The sequence below is a fragment of the Aphelocoma coerulescens genome (genome assembly GCF_041296385.1).
Source record: "Aphelocoma coerulescens isolate FSJ_1873_10779 chromosome W unlocalized genomic scaffold, UR_Acoe_1.0 ChrW_unloc_scaf_1, whole genome shotgun sequence".
NCBI classification, from domain to species: Eukaryota; Metazoa; Chordata; class Aves; order Passeriformes; family Corvidae; genus Aphelocoma; species Aphelocoma coerulescens.
Window position 1 is genome coordinate 8799133 of NW_027184080.1, and position 27077 is coordinate 8826209.

Sequence of the window (27077 nt, forward strand, 5' to 3'; positions counted from 1 at the left end):
ACTATTGATCCTTATAGAGCTTGACAAAGAGTGCAATATATTGCACTATCAATAAGCAACAGAGAATCTTAAATTGAACTTGCCATGCTATTTTGGAGCCCAGCTTACAAGTCCAGCAAGTATTAAAAATAGTTTTATAAAATTGTCTAATGCTCGAGAATGCTGAACCTCACCAAAGAATTACACGGCATCAAGAAACACAAAGGAAATTACGGACCAATCTGCTGGACTCTTTGGTCACTGCAGCTGAAAGACAGGTTCATAAACCTCCCTGATCCTGGTTTGCATTGTATCTTGCCTGCAATTTTAGAGACTCGTGGGGTGGGGGCAATGACCTGCGTAGAAGGATATTAACTAGACTTATGCTTTGAGTATTGGAATAACAATTGTCCATTATATGAGTTCCTGTATACTTTCCTCTTCTCTCCTTTCTGCTCTGTCTGCTACATTAGGATCCCACTGCTGCCACAAGAGGAAAGGTACCATTAATGTGGTTCCAGTCAATGTCTTGAGCCACAGGGTGGTTGTTAGAGACTGGAAAGATTGATGACTCAAGACATTTTGGGATGCATGTGTGGGGAGGAAAGGGTAGATCAGGCCTTGCCCACGTGAGGCAGTGCCCTTGATGCCTGAAGTGGCCACCTAAAAACAGAGACTAGACAAGAATAAGGGAATAAAGCTAGGTATTTATTTGAAGGGCCTTCAAAGGTACACCCTTGGGAGTCCAGAGGCTACTGCCAATATGGACCCCAAGATGGACGACAGGTCACGAGTTCTTCACACTTCTATAAGTTTGGTTCATTTGCATAGCAGGGTTAATTCTCCAATTAAAGCTTCAGTTAATGATGTAATTTCCCCAAGATTGCCCCCCCTCCCCCCCTTTAGAGGCTTTTGATTTATACTTTTTGGGCCTAGGATGGTCTGGGTGTCCTTGGAGAGCAGGCCTGGAGAGGCTTTGTTATGTCTACCTAGCATGAGAGAGCAGAAGCTAACAGGCTACAAAAACTTCAGAGTTATACACTAAGCAGTACAGGATTTGAAAAATATGAAAGTTAAAACCTAAGGCATCACCCTGCCCCACATCCCCTACCCCTAGAGCCTGTACCCCAGCCCCCCAGTGTCTGTCAACCATGGCACACCAGAGGCAGTGCTCCACACACCCCTAACCCAGCTCCTGAGTGGCCAAATGACCAGAAGTCCCACCTGGGAGAAGGGTCCACAAAGGCCAAGGGGTATTTAAAGCCGAACACAAGGCCATCATGTTGTCTGGACCCTACCTCTTCTTGGAGTTTCTATCATTGTTGGAACCCAGGAGTTGGAAGCTCTATCTGTGCTTTTCTATACCTTTTCTGCCTTTCTCTCTTTCTCTTTTTTCTTCTAATTCCCTCTTCTTGGAATTCTTGAGTAACTTGGAATTGAACAGGCTTAAAGTTTGCTAAGTTGAATGGGCCAAGTTAATGCTTTGAGAAGTGTTTTATGTTGATTGAATGTTGCTCTAAACCTTTTGCCAAAGTTTATTTGATTTTCTAAAGTTGCCAGTAAAGTCTTTTGTGTTGTTTTGACCTCTTGAGAATATCTTGTTGGTATTTCTCCTGTGCATCTAACTCAGAGTACATGAACAACTGTAAGCTCTTTTAAAAGTCTTGTCGAGCGAATTGTTTGGGGCCTTACACCCTGCTACCTTGGATTTAAAAGCTGATGAGACCATGCTGGATCTTAGGGTAGTGACTATACCTCTCTCTCCTTTTCCTTTCTCTTCCTTCTCCTACCTTCTTTCTTTCAAAATATATTGTAAGCCGGACCAAAAATCCAGTCAATGTCAAGTGCCTTGTCCTATCTGGATGTTCTAAAGTTTGTGAATAAAAGTTGTTTGTTATTGAACTTCCTGAGAACTTTGTTGTTTCTCCCGTGCACTGTCCAGAGTATATCCAACTACCTTTCCTTAAACCCAGCAAGTGGGCTGGGGCATTACAGCATGTGAATAGTAAAATTAAAGTGCTTATTTTCCCCCAAGAAACATGTTCACTGTGAGAGTACTCAGTCTTGCAATACCCCACATAAAGCCTTCAAATAAAAGGTTAGTTCCAGGAATTTGAAACTGAAACATCAGGGGTTTTTTTCCATTAATAATGATGACTATACTACAAATGCCTAAAGAACAGTTATATGTGGAAAAAGCAGAATGGTACAACAGCTCAATTAAGGAAAAGATCTTTAGTGTACTTAGCTCATTTTAGCCAACATGCTACATTGCCCTTTTTGCATACAGAGTGGACTCAAGGATTTCCATTTTAGGAAAGAAATTACTTAGCAAGCAAAGCACTGTGTCAAGCTGCCTTTTTTTTTTTTTCTCATATACTTGGACATATTAAGACAAGTCTTGCTAAACATTACACAATTCCTTTTGGTTTTATTATTAAATGAGAAAGTCTGATTTATTACATTGGCACATTGCTCAGAAATGCTACAGTGATGAAGTCAGTCAATGTTGGGTCAACCCAAGTCCTCATTCTACATTTTTTCACAAAGAAATTATAGTAATGTTCAACACAATATTCCTTGCTTTCTTCAGAGAAGAGTCCCATCATTCTTCCTCTAATCGGGCATGTTACTACATCAATTAGATTTTTTTTTTCAAACAATACATCCCCAAATTTTCATGGGATCAAAACAAGCTTCAACAGATGTTACAGAAATCTTCACACATCATCATCATCTGATGTATCACTGCTGCTTGTCTCAGAATCCTCATTCTCCAGAGCAGGTTTGAAAGTACTGTTTTTCCAGGGGCTAAATTTAAAATCACAGATGAAGCCATTTTTCAAAATGCCGTTTTTTCGAAGGCCATTTTTTTGTAACTGAAATGAGAAAACAAGATGTATCAGATAAATAAAAAGCTAAACACAACAATTTGTTCCATTTCAGCATTCTCTACGTCATCTATGGGCTACATTAGATCCACTGCACAATCTATTTTATGTATATGCACAAAGGAAAATTCACCTGAGAACCTTCACTTCTGGGCCAGCCACCTGCATCCAAGAGCCTCCAACTGTGCTAAACTAAGCTCCTGCAGTGAACAAGAGTTTACCCTCTTCTCACCCACTTCCTCAGACATCTTGCCCCAGTGATCCCTCCCACATGGTGTCTCCAGTGATGCAGTCCCTTTTTTCATGGTCTGCTGCAGACACCTGTGCTAAGAAAGGCAGGTTCTGCAGCAAGGAAGGGGCCCGGGAAGAGAAGAAGCAGAGAGGAATGGGTATCCCAGTCTGTATACCTGATGTAGTTGGAAAGTAAAAGACAGTGGAGAGAAGGAAACAACTTATTTCACAAGAAAGAAATTACTGCATTTCCAGACATAGTGCAGAAACTGGGTAATAAGCCAAGCATTTAAGAGTTTAATACTCAGAACCATTCCCCTACCCTTCCCTTGATATTTTGAGAACAGGTGTACTTACAATAAGCATTGCCCCCCTATCTTTTTAAAGCAACTATTATTCCAAAAGCACAAGGAGGCAAGACAGAGAAAAGAAAAAGGGTGCTGAAATGGCAGCATCCCTAACCATCAGAATTACTGGAGATCCCCCTCAAAGGTAGACACTTAGGGTAGCCACTGATAAGTTCATAAAGGAACATTAGTGTTACCTGTTCACTAATGACTTGAAATTCCCTCATCTCATCCTCTGTTAGTGGAGCACATGTTTCATCATTTTCACTGTCTTCCTGCCAGCCCATCTCCTTTAACAACCTTTAAAATAAAAAGGGACAACATTAAGGAATTTGCTACACACACTCAGATGTTTCAAGCTCTGCATACGTAGATGTGTAAAGACCTGTAATAAATGCATTAATCAGTCCATAACTATTTTAAACAAACTGTTACATAGAAGTAGGTTTAAAGCTTTACAAAAGATACATAAAGCACAAAAGTTGAGTTCTCAGGTCTTTCACAGATGACTATTTTACCTCCATATGTTTAATTTCAAGGGTTTCAAAAATTAAACAGTAATACTTTATCTATAGAGCATAATTTTAAGCATAACAACACCATCACTTGCACATACCAAGTACTACATTTCCTGCCATCAGATTTCACATAGATACTGCTCTTCTGCCAACCCACTGAACATAAGGACACAAAAGGCAAATTTCATCATATTATCGCACTCAGAATCATAGAATCGCCAAGGTTAGAAGACACTTTTAAGATCATCCAGTCCAATTGTCAACCCAGCACTGCCACTGTAACCCCTAAACCACTAAACCACATCACCCAGTGCCAGATCCAAATGCCTTTTAAACACCTCCAGAGATGGTGACTCTATCACCTCTCTGGGCAATCTATTCCAATGCCTGACCACCTGAACAGTGAAAAACATTTTTTTAATATCTAATCTGAATGTCCCCTGTCTCATCTTAAGGCCATTTCCTCTGGTCCTCTCACTGCAGGCACAGTAGAAAAGACCTGCCCCCACCTCACTACAACTTCCTGTCAGGGAGTTGTAGAGCGATGAGGTCCCCCTTGAGCGTCCTCTTCTCGAGACTAAACAACCCCAGCTCCCTCAGCAGGTCCTCATAAGACATGTTTTCTAGACCTTTCATGAGCCTTTTTGCCCTTCGCTGGACATGTTCTATCACCTCAATGTCCTTTTTAAAATGAGGGGCCCAAAACTGAACACAGTACTCAAGGTGTGGCCTCACCAGTGCTGAGTACAGGGGGATGATCACTTCCCTTGTCCTGCTGGCCACACTATTCATGATACAGGCCAAGATGCCATTGGCCTTCTTGGCTACCTGGACACACTGCTGGCTCATGTTCAACTGGCCTTCAACCAGCACCCTCAAGTCCCTTTCTGCTGAACAGCTCTCAAGCCACTGTTCCCCCATCCTGTAGCACTGCATGGGGTTGCTGCAACCCAAGTGCAGGACACAGCATTTTGCCTTATTGAACCTCATACAGCTGTCCTTAGCCCATTGATCGAGCCTGCCCAGATCCCTCTGCAGAGCCTTCCTGCCCTTGAGCAGATCAACATTCCCATCCAACTTAGTGTTGTCTGCAAATTTACTGAGGGTGCATTCAATCCCCATGTCCAGACCATCACTTCACAAATCTTTATTACCAGCTGAAAAAAAGCTGATAGTTTTTCATATTATGTTTTGATAAGGACAGTAGAACAGAACAGCATAGCCTTGGAGAAGTAGGTAAAGGATGTAACTTAGGCAAACAGAATTCATGCAAAACGCAAGCAGGATGCCAGCTGAGCTCTGCAAGGCTGACTAAGCAGAAGTTATGCAAAACAATGATATTGTGCTTACTCAAAAGTGGGAGTTGAGGAACAGCCACCTAAAAAGGACACTGGATGTTGAGGACCACCGAAGAAGACCCCAAAGAATGATATAGACTTCTGATAAGGGGTGTGACTACGTAAAATAAAGTAATATATATGCATCAAGTAAGTGGGGATAGCTAATGAATATGTAATCAGTGTGTATGTGTCATAGGTTAGCAAGCATAGTCCCGGAAGGGATATCCTTGCTAAGGGGTGCTTACAGCTTCCTCTGGGACCTGATAGAACCTATCAGATGGCCAGTTTGAATATGGACAATTCTTTAAGCCACTTAAAGTTGTGACCGCCTCTGTGATACACACTTAAGAATAGACAAACTCCCCCCCCAAGCTCTCTCTCGTTTCCGGCTCTGGGACAGGTGGCTGCAGGCCCCGTGCAGGGTCCCAGCAGGCCCGGCCAGGCCCTGCTTGGGCCAGGCTGGGCCGGGCCACGGCCAGCCTGGAGCCATGGGCCTGTTCCAGCCATGGAACCGCCCCCCCCCACTGCCTTGCCGTGGGCGGCCAGAGAGGCTCGGAACCCCCCCTCTCCAGTGCTGCCAAGATTTCAGCAAAGCGGCACCTCTGTCCGGCAGAGGTCAGGTGACCAACAGCGATAAGCCACATTCCAGCTGCAAGGCCGAGGTGAGATTAACCCTTTTATTGCTGTGAAGAGCTGAAAACCTGAGGGAAGAGAGAGAGGAGATGCTTAAAGCTGAAAGTCTGTTGTGAAGCTATGATATATCAGAGTATCCCGTTGTAATTTCATGAAGATATGGGGGGTGGAGTGTTCAACTCGTAAGCAATAGGCAGATGCTGACGCAGCTGTAATTTCATGAGAAGTTTGGACAGAGAGAGAGATGAACCAGATGAACCAGATGAGGACTTTTGCTCCAAAGAGGAAAGGAGAAAAACCTCAATTCCTAGAGATGCTTCCAGAGATAGTTCTAATGATGAAGATGAGGAAGACCCTTTGCTCCCAGGGAAGGAGAAGGGCCTCTGTTTCTTTGTTTCTGAACAGCTCAACCTTAAAATTGTACCCCAAAAAACTTTCAAGAGTGGACCCTTGAAAGCAGTTGCAGGAAAAAGCTGCAAGTTGGGGGAAGGGACTCACATTGCGAGCAGAGAGACTCCTCTTCCTAAATGGACTGAACAATATTTGGAAGTGGGTGGCTGTCTCAGTGTGATACTGTTTTCATAGCACGAGCAAAAAGAGACTTCTCTTTCTAAATGGACTGAACAAGGTTACTATGGAAGTGGTAAACAGACTGAACATCTTAAGGGTTGTCTTTACATTGTCAGTGGGAGAAGGGAGGAAGGTGGGGGGAGGAGGAGAGTTCTGAAGGTGGTATAATTTTTTTTTTTCTTTTCTTTTTTTAGGTCTGTTAATAAACTTCTTTATATTCATTCAAGTTGGTGCCTGCTTTGCATTTCTCCTAATTCTTATCTCACAGAAGATAAACAGTAATGAGTATTTTAGACCAAACCACTACAGTATGATAAAAACTGCTTACCCAACACTTGGGGCACTCGATTAGAGGAAGTATCCTCTGAGTGACCAGTGCACTGCAATAAAGAATGCCTGCTTTCTAATACTCAAAACTGTGTTAGAAAGTTTCTATCTGACCAATGTTAGTATGTATCGGTTTCAATTGGATGGCTGCTCTCCAGGACTGCAGCAATAAAAAAAGCAAAAGATAAAATAATTTGGATCATCTGCAAGTTCAGCTGTTGATGCACAGGACTTCACTTAAAAGCATATATGGTATTGGGACTATGGACTTTACAGCCCATTAAGCTGCAACTTCCATTGTTGTCTTGGTTTGAAAGAGGGGTGTCTACTAAGGAAGGCAGAAGCCTCCCTTGGAATGGAAAATGTAACCCCCTTCCCTCCAAATTATTATAATTTTGAAATTAAGGGGGTTTCAGGCAGAGATATGAGAAATAGGAATAACAGTTCTTTACTAATATATATATGTATGTATAACAGGGCAAACAAACAGCAATAACTGTGGCAGTAACAGCAAACAGAACCAGTAACCTAGTGCCAGCCTTCTCAGCTGTCAGGCACTTTCCCCTTTGGTGCAGTTACAGTCACAAGCCGGCAGGGGTGCTGGTGGCTCTTGGTGAGCAGGGCAGGTGCGATGGTTCCCCCGCGGCTGCAGGGGACGCTGTGCTGCGAGCTCGGGGAGCACGCAGTAATAGCGGCTTGGCCGAGCCGGGAAGGGATGGAAGAAAGGCTTCACAAACCCCCTGGGGCAGCCGATTCTGGTGCCCCAGCAGGACCGTAGGGAGCAACAAACTAGAATGGCAGGAATGATCAAAAATCCCGGGTGGTAGATGAGATCTATCAATCTCCACAGCTGCAGCGGGAACCCTGGGATGTCTCAGCAGGCAGAGGGTGCAGAACTACAGTGTAGCGAAGACTTGGAGCAGTGCAGAATAAACCGTGGGGGCTGGGCAGTGGTGGCCTCGCTCCCAGCAGGGCAAGGAAGGGTGGTCTCAGGATCCCGGGGTTTTTCCCTGAGGCACCTGAGCAGATGGTGAAAAGTACTTCTTTTAGTGAGGCAGGGTGTTAAATAGGGTCCCAATGCAACGGCAGCTCCCCCGAGCAGAGCTCCACTCACGGTAGAAGAAAGGCAGCAGAAGGCAGGACCCCGCAGTGGTGATGAATTCTCCCCACAGCAACCGCAGCCTCTCTCCCCTCCAAATGCTGAGAGAACAAGAGAACTAGGGGCTCCACCCAACCCCATTTTCCCAGTCCAAATCTCTCGGCATCTCTGCCCTACACACGAGAAAACCCCAGGTAAAAGAGAGTAGCCAGCTGGACCCTTCCCCTGAGCTGTGGCCAGGTCTTTTGTCTCTCTTAAGTATCCAGTCGTTATTGTCTCCTAGCAACACATATGGGGGAAAATTCCTTAAGAGAAGAAAAAACAAAAGGAGAACTCTTAAAACCCCAAAAATTGTCAATATCTTTGTGTAAGAAGTTATCAAGGGCAAATGACTTTAGTACAATCAAGTGACCCTGGCTACACTAGTTCAAGCAGGAAGAAAGCAGAATCTAAGTAACTACCTTCATTTTAAGGCAAGAAATCTCTGTCAGGTGGAAAAATAAGAATATATCTCCTTTGTATAACTGCTCTGGTGGAACAGCAGTGTAGGAACGCTGGCGATATTCCTCCATGCGAACAAACATCAGAGGTGGTTCCTCACCTCAGACCCATAGTATCTTCTGCATCAAGTTTGGAGATGGCGGCAATGCACTTGAGAGAAGTTGCATTGATACTCAGTGACAGAAGCACAATTCAGGATGCAATGGTGTCTTGGGGTGACTTTGTGATGTGTATCCCATATTGCTGCCCTATGCCCAGAAATTAATTTTTGTGCCTTTCTATGCCTCTAAACTGAGCCTGAGATGGGGAAGGAAAAACTGAGCAAAACTTTTTCAAAGCAGTTTACAGCTTGTTCAAGGTCACACAGAGATAGCAAATTTTTTTTTTCCCAGCTGCGGCAGGGGAGGGAAGAGGCACCCGGCTTGCTGCTCCCAGGTCAGTTTTTGGCCAGTTGTTCAGCTTCTTTTTCTCCGAAGAGAGACTGAGAATTGAATTTTCTTCCCTTCTCTGGAATTTCGGATTTTCTCCTTTTCCACTGGACTGCTTCAATATCAGAACACATTGGGAGGACTTTCCACCGAGCACAGAGGGCCTGGCCCTGGCCCAAGCCCCAGCTCCGAGGAGACCAAAGGGAGGACTCTAACACTTTCCCAGTTTTTTTCTCCACAGCGAGAGATTTTATTATTTAGCATTATTATCCTTTTCCCGTGTGTTTGTTAAATAAATAGTTTTTATCTCTTTCACTTTCCTTTGAGGAAAATTTATTTTCCCCGAACCTGGTGGGGGAGGGGTGGGGGGGGGGGGGTGACCTGCCTTTTCTCAGAGGATATATTTCTAAATTTGGCCAAACTGGATCAAATGGTCTCACAGTTTCTTTTTTTTAGTACATGCTAATGTCAGAGCCAAGATAGGCTTCTTTGCAATTGAGTCTCACCTGACAGTTGATGCTAATATTCCAGCATAGACAGACTAAAACTAGGAGCAAATTTTGGGATGAGGGTAAGAAAATAAATGGAGACAGATTCCTCTCGACTAAGCTTGAGACGTCCAAAGATGCAATAATAAAAGTGTTTTAGCTAGTGCCAAAAGTGGGACAGCAGTATCTGAGCAGAAAGAAAATGGTTTTAGGCCTTAAGACACTGTGAAAACAGAGATTATCTGAGGGTGAAGACACTGTGACATTTAACAATGAAGATAATAAGTTCTCTTGCTGCAAAGTTTTGGGACAAAAGGATTAGCACCTTCTTCAAGCAAACCACACACCTGTTGACCTTAAATGTTAAAGGAGGTTAAAGTTATTTCACAAAAAAATATAGATGTTTCTAAAGTATATGCCAGTATATGCCAGAACTGACACAAGAAACTGATACTTAGAGCTGAAGAACAGAATATACTAAAACAGGGAAGTTAGATGAACTCACAGTTGAGGTCATGTGCCAGGTAATCTGTTTAGCCAGATGTCAGCAAGAAATGCCCTTCAACCCTCCCTGCAAAAAATTCGAGATCCAAATACAATACACATGCATTGGATGAGTCACTACAGGTGACCAATGACACCAAAGACTGTTGTTAAAACCATAATAAAAGCCTGGAATTGAAGGGGGAGTGGAGGGGGGGGGGGGGTGTATCCTCTAATGTTTGAACCAAACTGGACAATGTGACAGCCAGAAACAGTGAAATCCTCAGGAAGCAGTAATATGCAAGTCATCTAAAGCTTCTTTCTTTTAAGAGAATATGTGCATTTGTATACACATACAGAAAAAGACTTGCCATTATGCAATGTCAAAAGCAGTTCAATGATATTTTTAAGCAACAGCAATTTGAGGCAGAAAATTTTACTGCAAGCAAGTGAAGATGTTAACGGTATTATGTACAGTAAAGTGACTAGTTACATAGCTCCTGTTAATGTAAATAACATTTGGGGCAATAGCTAACTTTTAAGCAATATCATCTAAAGTTAGCAGGACTACTGACCCTTTAAAGCAACATTACCCTTCTAGAATGGTTAAAAGTGTGAACTAGATAAAAAAAGTTAGGCTTCTGATTAGCAAACTTGACACCAACAGGATGAGTACATCACTGCATGTTGGAAACACCCCCAGCAGAAAGGAAGCCCAAGATATATTTTGTACAGCATGTACCTATAAGTTATTACCTATGCACAAGTATTCTGTGCGTTAACCTGGTCACTTCGAGTCAAATTTACCAGAAAAAGGCTTACCATAACATCCATCTACATACGTGCAGAGGTCTCAGCCAAAGGGCTGGTATAGTATGGAGACAAAGCATCTCTGGAATACCACAAGGGAAGATCCTTGCCCAGAAACCCTATGAAGGCCACTCAAAGTCATTTGAATTGACAAATGAGAGTTAGATTTGACTCCTACCTTCTAATCAAAAATCAGCAGCCTCTAGTGGCCAAGATTTTCTGTCTCCATAGCCAATGGTGGAATAAAAGGAACAGAGAAAGGTACATTTTATTTTTCATACTCATGAAAAATAAAAGGTCATGAAAGTTTCCTCTGCAGGTACTATAAAAGGAAAAGTTCTCTAGTCCAATGTATATGTAGAATCACTAAATATATAAATATATAAATAAATATAAATAAATATATGTGAATATATATAAATATATGTATCACCAAAAAAAAAAAAATCTATCTAATCACTACATTTCCATAGTTGCCAGAAATAGTAGAAATTCAACAGAGCTCATTGACAAGCTCACCTCCAGACCAAATTGTGATTTCCCAGCAGTATCATTGCCAATCTCTACCAGTTGCTACTGTAGTCACTATTATCATAGAATCATTAATGTTGGAAAATACCTCTAAGATCACCAACTCCAACAATCAACCCAGCATCATCACCATGTTCACCACTAAACCATGTCCCCAAGTGCCACATCCACATGTTTTTTGAGCGCTTCAGGGGTGGGTACTCCACCACTTTCCTGAGCAGCCTGTTCCATTGCTTGACAACGCTTTCTGTGAAGAATTTTCTTCCTAATATCCAGTCTAAACCTCCCCCGATGACACTTGAGGCCATTTCCTCTCATTCTGTCTCTTGTTACTTGGGAGAAGAGACTGACCCCTACCTGGCTACAACCTCCTTTCAGGTAGTTGTAGATGTTGATAAGGTCCCCCCGAGCCTCCTTTTCTCCAGGCTAAACACCCCCAGCTCCCTCAGCTGCTCCTCATAAGACTTGTGCTCCAGACCCTTCACCACCTTTGTTGCCCTTCTTTGGACAGGCTCAAGCACTTCAATGTCTTTCCTGTCATGAGGAGCCCAAAACTGAACACAGTTCTCAAGATGCCTCACCAGTACTGAGTACATGGCACTTCCCTTGTCCTGCTGGCCACACTATTTCTGATACAGGCCAGGATGCCATTGGCCTTCTTGGCCACCTGGGCACACTGCTGGCTCATGTTCAGCTGACTGTTGACCAGCTTCCCCAAGTCCTTTACTATGTAGTATTTCTCTAGTATTATGAGATACTAGAATTGTTTCAATCCATTTTTGAAGTTACTTTCTCCCTTTCAAGTGCATTTTCTTGTGATATCACTGAATGTACTGGGTTTACATGGCTAGGTTTTGGTAGTGGGGAGCTACAGGGGTGGCTTCTCTGAGAAACTGCTGGAAGCTTCCTCCATGTCGAGCACAGCCAATGCCAGCTGGCTCCAGGATGAATGTGCTGCTGGCCAAGACTGGGCCAATCAGAAATGGTGGCAACGCCTCTGTGATAACATATTTAAGAAGAAAAAAAAGTGATTGCACAGATGTAATTGTGGCCAGAGAAGAGTGGGGTGAGAATATGTGAGAGGAACAACTCTGCAGATACCAAGGTTAGTGGAGAAGGAGGGGCAGGAGGTGCTCCAGGTGCTGGAGCTGAGATTCCCCTGCAGCCCATGGTGAAGACCATGGTGAGACAGCTGTGCCTCTGCAGCCCATGGAAGTCCATTGGGATGCAAAGATCCACCTGTAGCCCATGAAGGAGACCCATGGTGGAGAAGGTGGATACCTGAGAGGAGGCTGTGACCTTGTGGGATGCCTGTGCTGGAGCAGGCTCCTGTCAGGGACCTGTGGACCCATGGAGAGAGGAGTCCATGCTGTAACAGTTTTCCTGGTAGGACCTGTGACCCTGTGGGGGACCCATGCTGGAGCAGGCTGTGCCTGAAAGACTGCACCCTGAGGAAAGGGACCAACATTGGAGCAGCTTGTGGAGAAATGTTGCTTAGGGGATGGACTCACATTGGAGAAGTTCATGGAGAACTATCTCCCGTGGTAGGGACCCTACACTGGAGCAGAGGAGGGACTCCTCTCCCTGAGCATGGGAGAAACAACATGTGATGAACTGACCATAACTCCCACTCCCATCTCCCTGCACCACTGGGGGAGGAGGTAGAGCTGGGAAGGAGGAAGGGGTGGGAGGAATGTGTTTTTAAGGTCTTATTTTACTTCTCATTATCCTGCTCTTATTTTGTGAGTAATGAATTTGATTAATATCTCTAATTCGAGTCTGTGCATGAAGGCATTTGGTGAGTGATCTTTCTCTGTCCTTATCTCAAGTCATGAACTTTTTGTTATATTTTCTATCCCCTGTCCAGTTGTGGAGGGGAGTAATAGAGAGGCATTGTGTGTTTGGTGTCCAGCCAAGTTCAACCAACTACAGTCCTTTTTGGCACCCAAACAGGGATAAGACAAAGGTAATTATATATATCTTGCATGCTATAGTAATAGTAGTTATTGAGTAGCAAGCTCCTGTGTGGGATACAGAGTTTGTCAGCTGCACTGCTTATCTCTTTATTTTGCTATTTGGGAACATACTAATATAAACAATGGCTCTATGCTTTGCCTTTACATTGATGGCCATATGCTGGGAGAGCTGTCTTCTGTGGACAATGAGGGAATACACTTCTCTCCGCCTGCCTGAGATTTATGTGAATGGTTTTATAATGCAGCCTCCCATGGTCATTGCTCATCCTCATGTAAGCTTCTTAATACTGTTAATAATATTAACTAATACTCTTTGCACGCTATGGGGTTCATGGAATCTGGTGTCATCCTGGCGTAAGAGAAAACAAACTTTAGGTGAAAAGATATTGAAATCTGCCCTGAGGCATCCGGTTCCTGGGTGGCAGGGTATGTGGAAGGATTTGGGCAGGTTCCTAGGGTGGTTATCACCTCCCAGTACCTGGCACTTTACACCTGAACAGGTAACCAACCCTGGCAAACTGACATGTGACCTGATAGAAGGGCGCCTTGTGTACCCCACTGAAAACCAGCAGCTCCTCACCCTGTACTGGAGCCTGGTCTATGCCTATTGGGCCACTCTTCAGTACTCTTAGAGGACAGTAGTTGAAGCAAAAATTCAAACTGCATTTGAGGGCACTATAGCTGAGATAAGGATCAAAAGAACAACTACAGTAATTGCTCCAATAATGAAAGAGGAAAAAATGGATTAGGCAAGTCACAAGTCCATATCATTGATTAGAAATGGAGGAGGATGAAAAAGAAGAAGAAGAAAATGAGGAGGAAGAAGAAGAAAACGAGGAAGAAGAAGAAGAAAATGAGGAAGAAGAAGAACAACAACAAGAACAACAACAAGGAAAACAAGAAGAAGAACAAGAACAAGAACAAGAAGAACAAGAAGAAGAAGAAGAAGAAGAACAAGAACAAGAACAAGAAGAGAAAAAGAAAAGAACAAGAAGATAAAGAGCAAGAAGAAAAAGAACTAGGAGAGGAGGGGAGAGATGAAGAAGCAGGTCCTTCAACAAAGAAATTGAAAGGAGTGTGTACCAGTTTGAAAGCAAACCAGTGAGAGACTCAAAATCAGAACTACAGTTTAATAGGAAAACTAAAATAAATGCAGTAGTACAGAAACACTGACAGAGTCAGGATACAACCTGACACCCTGTTGGTCAGGGTGGTGGTAGCAGTCCAACTAAATGGTGGCTGCAGTCCTCCTGAAGTGATAGATGTGGTTCTGTTGAAGCGGTGATCCTGTAGAAGGGTCTGGTCTTCCTCTGAAGGTCCAGTAGCGGTTATGTAGCTCTTGTCCTCTGGGAACCCAGCAGGTAAGGGTAGACTGTGGTGTTCCAAACCTCAAATTATATCCAGGTAGGAATGCTTGGTTCCTCCCTCTGGGCGGAGCATCTCACAATGTGATGATGCAATTTTATGAGTCATGCAGTGAGGCTTGATAGCCCATTAACAGAAAAATATCTCTATGGAGGGAGTTATCAGGGATGTGTCATGGAAGAGATAAAGAACACTGCCCCACCTGGTTTTAACAGATGGTGGTAGAATACATACTTTTGGTTGCATCTTACATTGTAACCTAAGATATTATCCACCCCTTATTCTATTACCATCTGCATCATACCCAAATCAATACCCTCTTTAAACTCTGCTATACACAATGAAACCTTACACACAGCTCTCACTTAAGATTAGGTCTCCTTGTGGTACACAAGGGGTTTCCCCATCTTTCTGCATTACCCACCAAGTGTAACCAGGTCCTTGAGCAAAAACAATCCCACAGATGGGTTTGCCTGTTGGGAAACAGAATTATTGGGATCAATAAAAGAACTGTACAAGCAATAGGCCTAGAAGCAAAAGGCCTGTGTGTGAGAAACTACCCTCCATGGGAAAGTCCCTGTGTGAAAAATAACAAGCAGGGCTGGGAACAAAGAGGGAGTTTTGAAACGGTGCAGCTATCCTGATAAGCTGTGCTATCCGAGAGTGAACGAGGGGGGACACTGAATTCTTTTAATCATAACAGGACTATGAAAGCTTGCCGATGTAAGTCCAATTATGTAGAAGTAGAAATGTGTTTTGATAAGCTTTAAGCCACTTAGGAGTTAACAAGCTGGTATACTATATAAGTGCCTTTGGGTTGCTAATAAACGGAGTCTTGCTCTTATCAACCATACTGGCTGGCCTGCTTCTCTCCCCCCGCCGGGGGCCCGGGCTTCTTGTCTTGTTATGCTTCTAACATTTGCCTTTGCCTAAGTTGGGATTAATCCAAAGTCTTTCCTAAAATACCTCTTGTGTACCACAGGGACTTTATCTCCATCCACCATGTGCAAGGGCTCGGACTGGGCAGGACCAGCTTGAGATCACTCAGGACCCTTGGGTATTGACCATCCAGGTGTCCTTTGCTAAGTTCACTTCCCAATTTTTGAAGGTCCCCCTGCCAAGTGCCTTCAGGGTGGTCTTAAGTAGTCCATTGCACTGTTCAACTTCCCTGGCAGCTGGTGTGTGATAAGGGATATGATATATCCATTCGATACTGTGTTCTCTGGCCCAGGTGTTTATAAGGTTATTCCTGAAATGAGTCCCGTTGTCCAACTCGATTCTCTCACAGGGGTGCCATGTCTCCACAGGACTTGCTTTTCCAGGCCCAGAATGGTGTTCTGGGAAGTAGCATGAGGCACAAGGTAGGTCTCTGTAGTGGTTTGGTCTGACAGTCTCCAACCATCCAGTTGTGACTTCCACCATGGTCAGTACATAGTGCTTGCCTTGGCGGGTTTGGGGAAGGGTGATGTAGTCAATTTCCCAGGTTTCCCCATACCTATACTTAGACCATCGTCCACCGTACCACAGAGGTTTCACCCGCTTGGGCTGTTTGATTGCAGCACAGGTCTTGCAGCTGTGGATGACCTGTGAGATACTGTCCATAGTTAGGTCCACCCCTCGGTCACGAGCCCATCCGTACGTTGCATCTCGTCCCTGATGACCAGAGGCGTCATGGGCCCAACGAGCTAGGAATAATTCTCCCTTGTGCTGCCAGTCCAGATCCACCTGTGATACTTTCACCTTGGCAGCTCGATCCACCTGCTCGTTGTTGCGATGTTCTTCATTTAGCCCGACTCTTGGGTACGTGCGTATCTGTCGGGGTCTCCTCCCCCCGCCATGTAGCCCTGAGGGGAGACACGGGGTTTCCCTGCCCCTGGTCAGCCTCGTTCCCCATTGGTTGGTTTGTGTTTCCTGCACGGGCAAGGACCCTTGGGTCCCGTGACTGTAGCAGTTCCTCGGCAGATCCCGGCCATGCAGCTGGGGAAATAAACATCTCTCTGAAACATCTATCAAGAATCCGTCCATATATATTTCTTTTCCACGGGACTCCTGGTTTGATATGGGCGTGTTACAGTATCCCCACTGTAACAAATGGTAGACAATTGCTAGCAGAACGATCCCCGATCCCTAAGCGACTGATTTGTGTGAGTAAACCCTGGAAACTTTGGATGCCTCTTCTTGGTTTTGTTTTGCTATTCCATATCTAAACTATGGAGGAACCGTGGGAAGACTCTTGGCTTTCAGAGCCGCATATGGACATTTATCTTAAACTTAAAATGATTCTTGAACAATGATTTGTAAATTTTAGCTTGATTCAAGCTCAGAAAGAACTGAAACACTTCCTGGCATGGTTGTTTAAGAACTTTTTCTATGTTTCTTGGGATTTAATTCTTACCAAGGGCTTTTGGAAGACCATTTGGACCCAGTTAATATTTGAGTCAAAATATATGCCGATGGAAGAATATTTTCATGAATATTATTTAATTACCGAGACTGTTGAGCAATGTCAGCTGTGTCCTGGTGAAGGGAAGCCTGGCTCAGGGACCGTGCGACCCAGGCCACGTGCACCGAGCCCTCTGCGAGCAGCAGCGAGGCAGATCCCGTGCGCGGGCGGAGCCACGCGAGCCACAGTGTCGGTGGCAGAGCGGGGAGTGGCGGGACCCAGCGGTGCCCGCCTGGCCCTGCGCAGCATGTGGTGGAGCGAGCCCTGTGAGCGCCCGAATGACAGGGGCGGCGCGTGGGCGGCGGCTGGCAGCGGTGGAGCGGAGCCGTGCCCAGCCGAGACGCGCACTGGAGCAGAGTGCGGGGGGGTCATCGCTCAGGGACCCGGCGGAGATGCAGAGCCTGGCAGCGGCAGCAAAGCTGAGGCCAGAGGAGGCGACGCACGGAGAACTGAGCGGCCTGGCCGGCCCGGCCCGCGCGGCCCCGAACGCGACCCCGGGAAAAGCGCGCAGGCACGAGCAGCTCTGGCAGCCCCAGCAGCCCTGACAGTTCCAACATGGGAGCGACCGAAAGAGAGAGCAAAGACGCAGCGAGACAGAAAACAGCAGACACTCGGAAAAAGGAAAAGACCATTGTAGCTAAGATTTTAGGAATAGTAAAATGGTATGATGTTAAGCAAAATTATGGTTTTATAACAAGGTGTGACAACCAGCAAGACATATTCGTGCATAGAACTGCTATTAAAAAGAACAACCCTGAAAAATGCATCCCAAGCTTGGGAGATGGAGAGGTGGTAGAATTCAAAATCATACAAGGTAGAAAAGGGTTACAAGCATCGCAGGTCACTGGGCCTGATGGTGTTCCTGTAAAAGGCAGTATATATGCTAAATATCGTAGTCCTGTTAGACAATATCTCCATTGTAAGCCCCCCCTACAGTCTCCCTTTCCTAATCCCACCTTTCCTTTTTATCCTATGTCCTATTACCCCCAGTGTATTCCCAATCCATTTTTTCATCCATGGTTTCCCTCACAAAACCATGCCTTTGCCAATTGTTTCCCCAAAAATCCCTTTCCAATGCCGAGTGGGGGATGAAAAGGGGGAGGAACGAAATTAAACCCTCTCCTGCCTTAGTTTCCCCACAAAGGTTGCTCAGAGAGTTCTGTCTCCCTTCTGTCAGCCCTAAGATGTTCCAGAGAATCTGTTTGGACATTTAAAGACTCAGGAGGGTGGCTTGTTTTGTTTTGAAACTGTTCTTGTTTTGTTTATCCAGTTGTCTTCATTCTCCTTTTATTAAAATAAAACGGGTGAAATGTCAGGGTCTCCTCCCCCCGCCATGTAGCCCTGAGGGGAGACACGGGGTTTCCCTGCCCCTGGTCAGCCTTGTTCCCCATTGGTTGGTTTGTGTTTCCTGCGCGGGCAAGGACCCTCGGGTCTCGTGACTGTAGCAGTTCCTCGGCAGATCCCGGCCATGCAGCTGGGGAAATAAACATCTCTCTGAAACATCTATCAAGAATCCATCCATATATATTTCTTTTCCACGGGACTCCTGGTTTGATATAGGCGTGTTACAGTATCCCCACTGTAACACGTATCCATGTGTTGAACTTTCCCGACCAGCCTCTCTACCCAAGTGGCAATTTCCTGCCAAATCTCAGTGGCCCAGATGGGTTTCCCTCTGCACTGCCCATTGGCCTTTCTCCAGAGATCCAGCCATCCCCACAGAGTGTTAGCTACCATCCACGAGTCGGTGTAGAGACAGAGCCTTGGCCACTTCTCTCATTCGGCAATATCCAAAGCCAGCTGGACGGCTTTAAGCTCTGCGACCTGACTTGATCCACCTTGTCCCTCGGTAGCTTGTGCAACTTGTCGTGTGGGGCTCCATACAGCAGCTTTCTATTTCTGGCTAGCGCCCACAATTCGTCAGGAACCATCTGTGAAGAGGGCATATCATCTTTCGCTCTCCGATAGCTCATTATATGGTGGGGCTTCCTCAGCTCGTGTCACTTGCTCCTTCTCTTCTTCAGAAGATAATCCAAAAGTCTCACCTTCAGGCCAGTTTGTTATAATTTCCAGAATCCCAGGGCGATTAAGATGTCCTATCTGGATGTGTGATGAGGGCAATCCACTTGCTCCACGTGACATCGGTGGTATGTGTGGAAGGAACCTTTCCCTTGAACATCCAACCCAGCACTGGTAGACGGGGTGCCAGAAGCAGCTGTGCTTTGGTGCCAATTACCTCTGAGGCAGCTTGAACCCCTTCATAAGCTGCAAGAATCTCCTTCTCTGTTGGGGTATAGCTGGCCTAGGATCCTTTGTATCCCCGACTCCAGAACCTGAGTGGTTGTCCTCGAGTCTCTCCAGGTCCCTTCTCCCACAGGCTCCAAGAGGAACCATTCTCCCCGGCCACAGTGTAGAGCACATTCTTCACATCCTGCCCTGTTCTGACTGGCCCAAGGGCTACTGCATGGGCAATCTCCTGCTTAATTTGTTCGAACACTTGTTGTTGTTCGGGGCCCCACTGGAAATTGTTTCTCTTTCATGTCACAAGATATAGAGGGCTCTCAATTGTGCTGTACTCCAGGATATGCATCCTCCAAAAGCCCACGGCTCCTAGAAAAGCCTGGGTTTCATTCTTGTTGGTAGGTGGGGACATAGTGATCTTGTTGATTACCTCCGTCGGGATCTGGCAAAGTCCATCTTGCCACTTGACTCCTAGAAACTGAATTTCTTGAGCAGGTCCCTTAACCTTACTTCGCTTAATGGCAAAGCCAGCTTTCAGCAGAATCTGGATAATCTTTTCTCCTTTCTCAAAGACTTCCCCTGCTGTGTTCCTCCATATGATGATGTTATCTATGTACTGCAGATGTTCCGGAGCCTCACCCTTTTCCAGTGCAGTCTGGATCAGCCCATGGCAAATGGTGCGACTGTGCTTCCACCCCTGGGGCAGCCGGTTCCAGGTATACTGCACACCCCTCCAAGTGAGAGCAAACTAGGGCCTGCACTCTGCTGCCAGAGGAATGGAGAAGAAGGCATTTGCAATATCGATGGTTGCATACCACTTTGCTGCCTTGGATTCCAGCTCGTACTGAAGCTCCATGTCTGGCATGGCAGCATTCAGTGGAGGCGTGACTTCATTCGGGCCACGGTAATCCATGGTTGTTGCTATTCAGGAGAGCCGAGGGTGAACAACCCGGTGTGCCACGACCTTCCTAGAGAGAGCATCCTGCAAAGAACAACTCTTCCAGGAGCAATGGCCGGCTTCCCTGGGCAGCAGGTGATTTCAGCGAGTGTAGCAATTCCTCAGCTACCAGTGATTTCAGGTCTTGTGATTCAGCCCTTTGTGAAATTACCCAAGGCGAACTCGAGGATAGAGAGACAGGAGCCTTGTATAGCAGTTCCATGGAGGTAGCCTTTATTGTCCAGCAGCCTCTGTGAAGAGAAGTCCAGGGATGAGAACTCCCTACTGAGGGGCAGAAACAGGGGCTTTTTATGGAAAAGGCAGGGGATGGGGTAGAAACCAACTAGCCAACTGGGTACAGGCTATTACCATATAGAAACAAGGCATGCTGGGGGTGGTTCACTTTCTCGCCATGACCCAGAGGAAGGTTGCTTATCTCTGGGGAAGGTCATCTTGCCCTCAGGCCTCTCTCCTCCAAGGGAGTGCAGAGGGCTCTTGTGCCAAGGTCTCCCAGCCCTCCACAACTCCCCCTTCTTTTTTTACCAAGAACACCTCCCCAATGGCCTTTTTAAAGCAGTGTAAAAAACATGAGAACATAAGCAATACGATAAGAATTACAATGAAAATCCACAAAGCACCCTTAACTAAAGAAAGTGCCCACCCTTGGAGTCCCCATTTTCTGAGAAAGTTGTTGAGACCGTCTGTGATTTTTTCTTCTGTCTTGATTTGGTGGACTTGATCTTTTAGTAGCTGGATGTTCTTTGAGATGGAGTCACTACGTGATGTTAAATCAAAACAGCAGATGCCTTCAAAATCTTGACAGCCATGTCCATGGACTAGGAGCAGGAAGTCAATGGTTGCCCGGTTTTGCAGTGTCACGTGTCTGGTGGTTTCTTCATCTTGGAGGAGATCGCTTAGGGCGGCAGATGTTGCATTGGCCTGCTTGCTAAGACAGCACCCCAGGTGATTTAGCTCACCAAGGGCTTTAGCAGCAGCTACCCAAGGTAGAAGTAGGGAGACTGCTACCCTTTTTCCTTTACTCCAATTAATAACTTGGGAATCACAATTTTCATCATATTCCATGTACGATCGTTTTTGGTGTGCCAATTTGTGTGCCGAATTATTCTTTAAACCTTGGAGTATCGTAATGTTTGGGGTGAGGGTAGTAAGCTGGCCAAGGCTACAAGGACCCCCTCGAAGGTATGAGGGGATCCCGGCCCATGCCCTGTCTCCACAAATAAGAAACACTCCCCGGGGCAGCACTTTGGGATGGAGTGAGGATGAAGAAATTGTATGACTGGTGTAATTGCACCAATTTGGAGGATTATAAACTTTGTTATTTGGTGATACATTTTTGCTATGGGTAGACCTAATAAGGTCAAGGTGGTTCAAATGTTGGCTGGATAGTTTATAATAAAATTGCACACAGTAATGAGCTTTGGAGGACCCCAATAAGTCCAATTCCTGGGGTTCCTCTGGTGCTTGTGGAAGAATCTTGGTCCACTTGTCCCAAATGTCTACCGGATTGGGTTTCTTACGTGCATATGCATATTCATGTGCTGCTAGAGGAATCCCTACCAGGCATATCGACAATGGGTTGTCTAGGTTGCCCATGGACAGGCACGAGTTATCTTGTTTTAGTGTCCTTGCTAGGGTCACGCAGATGTTATGGCTGGGCTGTGGGACAACCCAGCTGAGGGCCTGTGGCGCTCTGAGGAGCATCCAGGCAGCAGTCAGGGCAGCACCAAGGTAGATGGGTCACATCTTTAGACAGGGATGGGGCTTCTGATAGGGAATATAAATGAAAATTTGTTAGCTTTGAGGTGAAGGGGAAGGGTTGTCTTCACTTTTCTTCCCTCCTCCCTTTCCATTTCCCCTTTCTTTGCATTTTAAAAATGAATACTGTTGGGGGGGATAGAGGGTTTGGGATATTCTGGTTGGAGGTAAGTGAGGGCTGGGGAGGAGAGGGAGGGGAGGGAACAGGAAGGTAGGTATATAGGTAAGTGGGGTTTTAGGGGTAACTGGGGAATAACTTGTTATTTATAACAGCATTGGCCGGATGTATGTCTGGCCTGTAGTTTGCATTTTGTTAAGTAGAGTCCTTCCTGGAGCTGCGTTTTGTCTGTGATCTGGTGATGGGATGGTGGATTCTTCTTGGCAGACGATGCTTCCTCTGTCTCCAGGCTGAGCTTCTCTGGTTATCTGGGCCTGATGTGTCAGACTCCAGGATATTTTGGTTATTATTTGTGGAGGCAGTGTTTGCAGGCCTAAGTATGGTTTGATGTTTTTTCCTGGGAACCATTTGGGGCTGGATGGTAGTGAAACACAGGCATACCCCCTCCCCCAGGTAATCAACTGGAAAGGCCCAGAAATCTGATGTGTTTCTGGATCCTTGATCAGCACTGGCAGTTTTTCAGTGAGCTTAGCTCGGGTCAAATTCAAGAAGTGCCGGAGTACGGGGGGGTCAGGCTCTGATGATGTACAATTTAGGAAATTAATAACGTAGAGAGCCTTACAGAGTCTCTCAATGGGAGACATAATCTCTGTTTCTCTCTGTTGCTGATTGAGGACTCTTTTGAGCGTCTGATGAGTCCTTTCTACTATGGATTGTCCTGTGGGATTAGCGGGTATACCCTTTGTGTGTTTTACCCCCCATTGGTTGAAGAAATCTTTCAATTTGTGGGAGGTATAGGCAGGCCCATTATCTGTTTTTATTTGTTCAGGGACTCCCAGGGTGGCAAATGCAAGGAGAAAATGCTTGATGGTGTGGGTGGCATTCTCTCCTGAGTGGGCTGATGCAAACACTGCCCCAGAAAACGTGCCGACTGACGTGCACATACTTAGACTTTCCAAAGGATGGGAAGTGGGTCACGTCAGACTGCCATAATTGGCAGCTGTTCAGGCCCTGGGGGTTAACCCTGGTACCCATAGATGGTATCTGGTAATTTTGGCAGTTTGGACATGTTGCTACACACGGTCAGTCTCCATTCTCCACTGGACTTACCATATAGGGCTCTTTGAGGGTGAACGAGCCTTGCTGACCACCCCTTGCCTCTCCAGTTTACGAATCAAATTATGGATGGGGACCACAGAGTCTCTGTCGGTGCAGTATTGCCGACAGTGCACTGTTGCTGTGGCGATTGGTACTTGTTGATCTTCAACTCTCAGCAGTCCCACAGCAGAGGGGTCATCTGAGAGACCAGGCAGGGTATTTAGTTGTCTGATGTCTTCTGTCTCTACAGCAGCTATTCCAAAAGCCCAACAATGTTCTTTTGGGTCTTTGAAATACCCATTTCTGAGATAGTCTATGCCAAGGATGCATGGGGCCTCTGGGTCAGTCACAATGGGGTGTTTCTGCCACTCGTTCCCAGTTAAACTCACTTCAGCATCCAGTGCTGTCAGCTACTGGGATCCTCTTGTCACCCCAGAAATAGAAATTAATTCTACTCTCACCTTGATGGTATCAGAGTACATTGAGCGCTGGTGTAAACCAAAGCTGTGTATTTTTGTGGGTCAGACATGCCAGGCCATCAGATCCACACAGTCCAATAGATCCTATTGTCCCTCTCCTCTACCTGGCTAGAGGCAGGGCCCCTCTATTCCTGGTCATGGTACACATTGCTCCCCTCTGGTGAATATGCTCCTGAGGTCCCTTCAAGAGAATCAATCATATTATCATTCCTATACCATCTGGGGTTCTGTCCACGAGAGATTGGAGCAGCATTGAATCTAGATGAGTTTCTTGTAGTAGTTGTTCCTCTTTTTAGTTCACGTACCTGGGCTTCTAAGGAGGAGGTGGGTTTTATCCCACTTCCTCATGTCTTCGCCACGCTCCTGAAGGAAAAAAACAGAGGTTACCTTGCGGAGTATGTCTTCTCTCCCTGGCTGGGGGAAGTCTGCTCCTGATGGAAGAGACTCTTGCTGGTTCTGGTGAGATTTGGTAAATTCCTTCCTTAAGCTCCTTTTTCAGTTTCTGGTGGCCCTCTTCAATTTTCTCTTCCAAGCTCTGGACGTGCTCAGCCAGCTTTGTTTCCATGGATGAAACATGGCTGAGTAACGGGGCGGTGACCGTGTCCTCGTAAATTCTTAGCTTGTTGACCAATGCGCCTGTCACTAGCCAGGCGCTGCGGCTTTGTGCCGTAGCATGAGGTGCTGCGACCTTCCAAAAGCGTCTCTTTAGCGAAGCCACTCGGCAGGACCAGCGCACACTCACACGCGTGCACACACAAACGGATAGCTCCAGTAATATGAGTAAAGGGCAAAGAGGCAGGAAGGGTCTCCGTGTAGAGTTCCACGGATGAAGGTTTATTGCAGCCACACTGTGAAGGAGTCCAGGGATGAAGACAAAAGACAATGGAGGGTCCAGGTTTAAGTACGGGAGCAGGGTGAGCATCAGAGACCAATGATCTGAGGGCATGGGGGCAGTACACAGGCGGGACTAGGGAATGGGAGCCAATAGGGAAACTCTGGGGGAGTGGCAAGGGGCAAGGGCCAATGGGGGAACAGGGAGTGGAGAACTTTCTAGGGCATGGGACATATAAGGTAACAAGGGGGCGGAGGGGCCATGGGCCAACCGGAGAAGCAGAACTGGGGTAGATTAGCATAACAGACCAGAGCATCCTGGGAGAAGCTTCTTTTCTCACCCTAACCTGGGGAGGAATTTCTGGTACTAGGGACTGTCTTACCAGTGGGCTATCTTTGTCCCTTGTACCACAGGCTAACCGGCCACCACATGTGCCCACCTTGTCCTCTCCTTCCCTCCATTGCAGCATTGCCAGGTAACAGGAGTACATCTCTGGTCCAAGCCGTGCAAATCTCAACCACATTTGCAATGTGCACTGGACACCATCTGGGCTCTTGGGGAATCTCTCGTCTTCTGCAAAAATGATCTCCAGCACAGCCAATTCCCTTAGGCATGGGATACCTTGTTCCATTGTGCTCCCTTTTCCTTGGTGCACCTGGAGGTCTTTACAAAGGTATCTGTTCCTTACACTTGCCAGCAGTTGCTGCCAGAGGCTGAGAGTTTCCTGGGTTCTCTGGATCCCCTGGTCAATGAGCACATCCTGGGACAGGGATCCCAGTTGCCTGGCTGCACTTCCATCCAGAATTGTGTCATTGGCTGCAGCGTCCCAGATGCAGAGCAGCCAGGTCAAGATGGACTCATTCGTCTGATGGGTGAACTCCCTCCTCAGGTCACGCAGCTCACCCAGGGATAGAGAGCGAGTGATGATCTCTGGCTCTGTCTCTTCTGCTGGGTGCGGAGGTCCAGGCACCTCCTTGTCAGTCACTGATTTGCTTTTCAATTTCTTCTGCAAGACCCATGTAAGCATGTTGAGCATCATGGTGAATAGGTGGTTTCTGTAATACAAAATTGTAATTCTGACTTCTCTCAGGACTGGCCTCACATTGGGCACCAAAATATGTACTAGTTTGAAAGCAAACCAGTGAGAGACTCAAAATCAGAACTACAATTTAATAGGAAAATTAAAATAAAATAAATGCAGTAGTACAGAAACACTGACAGAGTCAGGATACAACCTGACACCCTGTTGGTCAGGGTGGTGGTAGCAGTCCAACTAAATGGTGGCTGCAGTCCTCCTGAAGTGATAGATGTGGTTCTGTTGAAGCGGTGATCCTGTAGAAGGGTCTGGTCTTCTTCTGAAGGTCCAGTAGCGGTTATGTAGCTCTTGTCCTCTGGGAACCCAGCAGGTAAGGGCAGACTGTGGTGTTCCAAACCTCAAATTATATCCAGGTAGGAATGCTTGGTTCCTCCCTCTGGGCGGAGCATCTCACAATGTGATGATGCAATTTTATGAGTCATGCAGTGAGGCTTGATAGCCCATTAACAGAAAAATATCTCTATGGAGGGAGTTATCAGGGATGTGTCATGGAAGAGATAAAGAACACTGCCCCACCTGGTTTTAACAGATGGTGGTAGAATACATACTTTTGGTTGCATCTTACATTGTAACCTAAGACAGTGAGACAAATCAAACAGGAAACCAAAGTTACTTGGTCCCAGACCTCATCCGAACTTCGAAACTTGCAAAAAGATTACAGCTGCCAGCCAGGTGAGTGGATTTCTGCTTGGCTGCTTTGATGCTGGGATAATGGGGCTGACAGTCAGCATTTAGAAGGTCATGAAACCCAACAACTGGGATCCCTTGCTAAAGATTGGGAAATTGAAAGAGGAATTGGAAAAGAAGAATCAATTTGCAGCCTCTGGAGACAGCATCTCTCAAGCATGAGCGCAAGATATCAATTTAAGGAAGATCTTGTGAACTTCCCAGGAAAGTGGACCACTGCATACCAAGGTATCCAGTACTTGTGAGAATTAGCAGTGCTGGCAGTCAGCTATAGTGATCTAAAAAGTGATATCCCTAAATATCCAGAGGATGCCCTGTACACAATGGCCACATGGAGGAAGGTGGTTCAAAGCACTCCTGCATCATATTCCAGCAGCTTGGTAACTGTCCTAGTTGTGTCCCCTCCCAGGATCTTGTCCACTCCCAGCCCCTTGATGAGGAGGAAAATGTTGGAGAGACAGCGCTGATGCTGTGCCAGCGCTGCTCAGCAGTAGCCAAAACATGGGTGTGTTATCAACACCTTTCCAGCTCCCAATGCAAAGCACAGCGCTGGGATGGCTACTATGGGGAAATGAACTCCAGCTCAGCCAGACTCAATACACTGACAATGCCAAGTAGTCAGCTACAGAAATAATTATTTTCTTTAACAGTGAGGAAAAACTGACTAGAGTTTTATATAAGATGTAGCTTTTAAAGTATAATTAATAAAAATAACAATTACATGCATTGTTTTTCCTAAACATGCAGACTAAAATCAGAGGGATGAAATCCCTATGTAGTTTGCTTTATTTCTTTATAATGGCATATATATAATTATAATTTATAATCAAATTTTTAGTAAAGCAAGTTTAAG

The 27077-nt window shown here is 45.8% G+C and overlaps 1 protein-coding gene across 16 annotated transcripts in view; it reads right to left on the minus strand.

The window, feature by feature from the left end:
- Positions 1–2208: 2208 nt before the first annotated feature.
- The window catches only part of LOC138102701 (vasculin-like), a 147369-nt gene continuing 122500 nt past the window's right edge, over positions 2209–27077 (minus strand). For 14 of the 16 annotated variants that reach the window (XM_069000452.1, XM_069000449.1, XM_069000451.1 and 11 more), the window contains 2 exons: positions 3646–3748; positions 2212–2858 (listed from right to left, as the gene is read on the minus strand). In XM_069000452.1, coding sequence (XP_068856553.1) covers positions 2700–2858; positions 3646–3748 — 262 coding nt within the window. In that variant the 3' untranslated portion in view covers positions 2212–2699. Of the gene's footprint in view, positions 2859–3645; positions 3749–27077 lie in introns of all 16 variants that reach the window. The other 2 variants (XM_069000458.1, XM_069000457.1) reach the window with 2 other exon arrangements.